Below are 5872 nucleotides of genomic sequence, written 5' to 3'. Positions count from 1 at the left end.
TTGCAAAAGTAGAAACATAGGTTCTGTAGGTTCTTTGTTGTTACGCTCTCATGTGAGCGCAGAGGCATGTTTTTAAAAGGTTTCTATGTTGACGGGACTGCTCTTGTGGAATAATGAGGTATGTCTGTGTTATCTGTAAGACAAACACTTTTAAGTTTGCTATTAAAGCTAAATAAGTTTGCTCACAGTTTTGGAGTTTGGCTCAAAATCCTTGTGAGCGCAAACTCAGAATCTAAGAAGAGTACACTATCTCTTACATTTGACAAAAAAGAAAAAAAAATCACCTTTAAGGAATCCCAGTTTTCCCTCCTCTCCTTTATCTCCCGTTTTGAACTGTCTCACTGAATGAGGAAGCTCTCCCTTGTGGGAACTGGGATTCACTGAATGCTTTCAGCCGGTTGTCACCAACGGCTCCCATTGTCACCCCATCTCCATTGTCCCCATTGTCCCCCAAAGTCAGACACACAGAAGAGGAAGGCGTTTAATTGGGTGTACTCTTCAGTGCTTTCACCCCCCGCTGCACATGACTGAATGCAGAAGTAGCCAGCCTTGAATGTGTGCCGCACAAAGCACTGTACACATCCCGCGTTTGAACGATAAGCGTGCAGTAAATATTTGACGATTTGGCACTGAGTGCATTTGTCACTGGTTATCTCTAAATGCCTGCAGGAATTCTCTGTATGAGATTTTGAAGGAGCTTGTTTTCTCAGAGTTTGATGTGGGAATGGTATGTGGAGAAGATTAGGTCTGTGACACTGTCCGTGTGTGTTTAAGGACTTGTGTAAATTTTGTTTACTTTTAACCACTCAGTTAATTTATTTTTATTTTTTTTGCAAACCAAATCCTGACCAAATGTTTTGGTTTTGATGTGCCGTTTCAGGCAAACACCACGTTCGAGGAGCTGGAGAGACTGAGGACGCTGGGGAAAGCCTGGGAGGAGGTGGCTCCTCAGATCTGGGCTTTTTTCCAAGATGGAATCCAAGTCAGAATGATCCGGGTAGGACAGACGAGGTTTTGTTACAAAATGAAGAAATGGCTACAAGTTCTCAAAATGTATCTTTGATACCTGGACGGTACTCGATTAGCATCAGTCCTATTGTTGCTATTTTCAAGGCCCAACAATTGAAACTGATAAATGATGTTGTTATTTTGTGAGGAACATTTTCCTGAGTAATTTTGCAGAGGTCTCACGAATTTCCTGCATGAATGTGAAAGCTTATCTAACCATAATATACAATGTCTTTCCCTTTTCCGCTCACTCCTGGTTGTAACATTAGCCATCTTTGACCCTTTTGTTGTTCTTTATTGTCAGACTTGTCCTCTTCACCACTTTTCTTTTTCATGATCTGGAGATGCTAAGACATAGTGCTGCATTGTTTAGTTTTATCTTATCCTATTTGTTTCAGACATCTTTTTGTGTTCTTTGCTGATTTCTAAATAACACCCATATATGTTTTAATGGTAACTCTGTTTTATTTGTTTCAGGATATCATTCGGAATCCATCTGTCATGGATTTCATTGACAAAAGTCTGGAGGACGCACCGTTTTCCTCCAAACACATACTCAACTTCTTACGCAATGAACCACCGGAGGACCGTCCGCACGACGTGCCTAATTTTGACTGGCGAGACGTCTTTCACATGATTGACAGGGTCATTCGGATGCTCAACCAATATGGGGATGTAAGTAAGCAATGCCCGGGCCCAAGTTCCCAAACTCAGCCAGCATTCAAGTTCATGTTTTTCATTTTCTTTTCATGTATTTTATGAAAATGTATTTCACAGTTGACCCTTGTGCTCTGTTATGGGGTCCAGATGACCCCAGCCTTACACTGACGTGTTATCCCTCCCATGACAAAAGTGTATGAAGGTGGACAGGATTTCATGTCTGCCACGGACACCAGTGAAAATCAAAAAAATAGCAAATGACGTTCACACTGGTCTGTCACTCTGTGATGCTAGCACATTTACTCAAATGCTTGTAAATCTAGCTCCAGGCTTTTAATTTCCCAGCTCTATTTCGATATATGAAAGATGTGATGTCATATCATTCCAGTCAGGCACAAAATGCAATAATTAATTTCTTCTTCATGATCAATTTCTAAATGGTTGAGACTGAATTAAAAGGTACACCATCCATCTGTAACTATCGAGTCTCCGATTGGTCAAAGTTCAACAGGTTTAACTTTTGTTCAATGGCTGGTGATTTAGCACAAAGAGCCCAAAAATAGACTAAAGCTATGTTCACACAAACCACGGCAACTCAAATTCAAGTAACCACTTTGAATAAAAAGTATCTAAACATCTGTAAACCTGTGTTTTGGGCTTCTGCATTCAAAAATCTTGCTTCTTTGCGTAGCTATGGACATTTTTAAGTCCGTTCTTGGGCTACATGTACAGACCGGACATTCACTGAACGCACGCTGAAAGTTCAACTAGCTCTCAAACAGCCAATCAGGGACTTGGATTTGGTAGTGAAGTATGGATGCGTCCTTTTCAAAACAAGGAAGTGCCAACCATTGTAAAGATGATTGTGGAGGAAAAACTGATAATTGTGATTTGTGTCTTTCATATATTCATATGATTTATGTATATATATTTATATAATATACAAGTCTTCCATATATCGGAATAGAGCTGTGGTAGAAAAAATCTGGAACAAGATTTGCAAGGCCTCAAAATTTCCGACCAAGCCTCTTCCAACTGTAGTGGCGGACATGTAAACAATAGAAAATCAAAAGAGGAAGAAGTTCCGCCCTGCTGCTCCGAACTTCTCCAGTGTAAACTCCATGGGTAAATGTTCGTTCATGAAACTCCGTATAGTGCGTTTTTGAAAATGCCCAGTGTGAACGTAGCTTTAAACATTTGCGTAGTTTGAACACGGAATCGTCCTGAAATGTGCATATACTGGCATTTACATAGACTTGTATTTGAAAGTGGTCACTTGGACGCACGTTTCAGTGCCCGGTGTGAACATAGCATGTCACAGTGAGCTCATGAAGAGCTGGAGGAAAAAAACTGTCTTTTGTTTCTGAAATTTGTTCTCCTGTCCAACTTTCTGGAAATCCACCCAGGTGGGCCTGATCCAGAGTAGCAGCCTGTCCCAGTCTCTTTTATTCACTAGTAACTGAATGTGGCTTGAAAAAGAGAGAAAAAAAACCCCCAAAAAACATCACATACCATCTCCTGTGTAGGCCCTCCACTTGTGGGCACCAGTGCATTCCAAACCAAGTTAATCCATTCTCTGCAGAGGCACTGAGGGGGTGACATGGGGCTGTACCTGGGGCAAGACTCAGTAGATGGGTAGAGCTCCTTGTTTTTGTTCAAGTTGAAGAGTACAGCACTTGAGTGCCACAGGAAGAGTTGGAGCGACTGTGGCCGATTAGATACAGCTGTCAGTCCGTCCGCCGTCCTTTATAAAGAGGCAACAATGACCGTGAGCTTAATGGCTGGCTGCCTCTCGATGGTGGCAAGCATGCATATCGCACCGCAGAAGGACTGCATGTTTATATGACTGAAAGCTCTGTGGAATAGAGGAATGTTTATGGGGTTATGAACCACATTTTGTGTATTTAGTGCATGAAGGCGCATATAGGATTTGTCTTATGATGATTAGTCTGGGGTGTGCTGAAAAAAACTGTTTAGGAGTTTGTTTTCCCTCCTTATTTGCATTAGCCCCCAATGAATGGCTGTATCAGACACAGTTTTAACGGAAGAGACAAGCACTTTTGTAAATGCATTGAATTCATGGCCAACGTTGGGTTTTTTTCATGCCCTTTCAGTGCCATGCTAGAAACAAAACCAAAGGATTAGCTTCATTAGCTAGCTTTTTGTTTCAGGAACTCAACAAATAAAATACTGTAAACTAATTTGTGGTTGACAGTACAATTCATTGCTATATTGGTTCATTTGGAATAAATAAAAGAAGGAATTTCCGATTCGATCCATTTCACTGATCTAAACATGATCTTTAACCAAGAATTTAACCAGTCTGATTTGGAGATTTCTTGTATTTCTTGCTAGATAAGACTATAGTAGTTTCCCTCTCCAGTGGGTGAAGTACTCCTGCCTCAAGTGGAGGAGTTTAGATATCTTGGGGTCTGGTTACCGACTGACAGAAGATTGGAACGTGAGATTGACAGGCGGATTGGGGCAGTTTCTGCTATTAAGTGGACACGCTGCAGAGACTACGCCTCTAGGCTGGCCTGGGAATGCCTCAGGGTCCCTTTAGGGGAGCTGGAGGAAGTGGCCGGGGAGAGGGAAGTCTGAGCATCTTTGCGTAGACTGCTGCCCCCACGACCCGGTCCTGGATGAGCGGAAGAAGTTGGACGGTCACGTTCCAAAATGCCACTGAGTAGCAACAAAATGATGTGCTCTTATCAATTTATTTCATTTTGAAACCATTTATTAATGGTATTGATCAATTCATTTAGCAACTTTCCTCAGACAAATTGAACTGGTTGGAGTGTAGGAATAGGAACTGATTAAGTTAATTAATCATTACACCCCTACTATAAACCATTAAGAATAAATGATAAGATTCGTTAGTGCTTAGATGTGTTTGATTAAATATTAAACCTTTCGGGGTTGTAGTTAAGTGGGGCATGTGAAATTTTGAAATTTCTCACACAAAAATGTGATTGAAGTTTGATGAAATTCTTATCCCTCCCCCCAGTGTGTTGTCCTTGACAAATTCATGGCCCTGCCCGATGAAGATGCCGTGACGTATCGGGCTTTGAACCTGCTGGAGGACGGCAAATTCTGGGCAGGTCTCATCTTTGTGAACATGCACCCCTGGAGCACCAGTGTCCCGCCTCACGTCAAGTTCAAGATCCGGATGGACATTGATATCGTGGAGCGGACCAATAAAGTCAAAGACAGGTAGGAATCCATCCTATAGACGCAGTGAACAATCCTAGATGAAACGTCTTGGAGGTTAAACGTATTATTTTCTCAGGTATTGGGACCCAGGCCCCAGAGCCGATCCCATGGAGGACCTCCGTTATGTCTGGGGGGGCTTTGCATACTTTCAGGACATCATAGAGCATGGGATAATCCGGACTCACACAGGAAAGGAGTGGCCTCTTGGGGTTTACTTACAGCAGATGCCGTACCCTTGCTATGTGGATGATCTGTGAGTCAAATCATAGATTTTATGGAAACTTTGACTTCATCTCTTTCAGCCCCGCTCTTCTTTTCCCCCTTTTTTGTGTTTGTATTACTGCCATTTATCTCCAAATGCCAAAGTGCTTCCTTATCTCATTCCTGCTCTTCTCCCTCCGTCCAGCTTCATGCTGACACTAAACCGATGCTTCCCCGTCTTCATGGTAATGGCCTGGGTCTACTCCGTGTCCATGGTGGTGAAGAGCATTGTCCTGGAGAAGGAGCTCCGCTTGAAGGAGACTCTGAAGACCGTGGGGGTCACCAACGGTGTCATTTGGTCCACGTGGTTCATTGACAGCTTTATCATGATGGGCACCAGCACAGCTCTGCTGACAGCCATCATCATGGTGACTAACTTCTCCTCTTTGACAACAAATCCATTTATTTCCTTGAAATGTCAGTGTGAGGTCATTGGGTTTGACTGTGAATCATTACAAAAAAAGAAACAGTTGAAACTATGACGTCGTGAGAATGTCAACGACAGGATCCAGCAGGAGTTGCAGGCTTGGGCTTGTCAACCATTAACTACTTATAACACTGAAAGCACTGCAGTACCATAGAGTAGGCTGATGTGACCTCTTGTGGAAACTTTGAGTACAACCATAAAAACATCAATATGTAAGTTCTACCCAGCAAACAAAAAACATCCTCTGTTATGTGTTCTTCCTCCAGGGAGGGAGAGTTTTGAACTACAGCAACCCCGTCATTC

The 5872-nt window shown here is 42.5% G+C and overlaps 1 protein-coding gene across 1 annotated transcript in view; it reads left to right on the top strand.

Annotated features, from left to right (window-relative positions):
• The window catches only part of abca4a (ATP-binding cassette, sub-family A (ABC1), member 4a), a 40379-nt gene that overhangs the window by 14358 nt on the left and 20149 nt on the right, over positions 1-5872 (top strand). Inside the window, exons 10-14 of the mRNA XM_024280435.2 lie at positions 881-997; positions 1486-1683; positions 4676-4881; positions 4958-5134; positions 5288-5510. Of these exons, the coding sequence (XP_024136203.2) occupies positions 881-997; positions 1486-1683; positions 4676-4881; positions 4958-5134; positions 5288-5510 (921 nt within the window). The remainder of the gene's footprint in view (positions 1-880; positions 998-1485; positions 1684-4675; positions 4882-4957; positions 5135-5287; positions 5511-5872) is intronic.

This window comes from Oryzias melastigma, linkage group LG20, assembly GCF_002922805.2.
Source record: "Oryzias melastigma strain HK-1 linkage group LG20, ASM292280v2, whole genome shotgun sequence".
Taxonomy (NCBI): Eukaryota; Metazoa; Chordata; class Actinopteri; order Beloniformes; family Adrianichthyidae; genus Oryzias; species Oryzias melastigma.
Note: the sequence above shows the minus strand (reverse complement) of the source record. Positions and strands in the feature narration are given on the sequence as shown.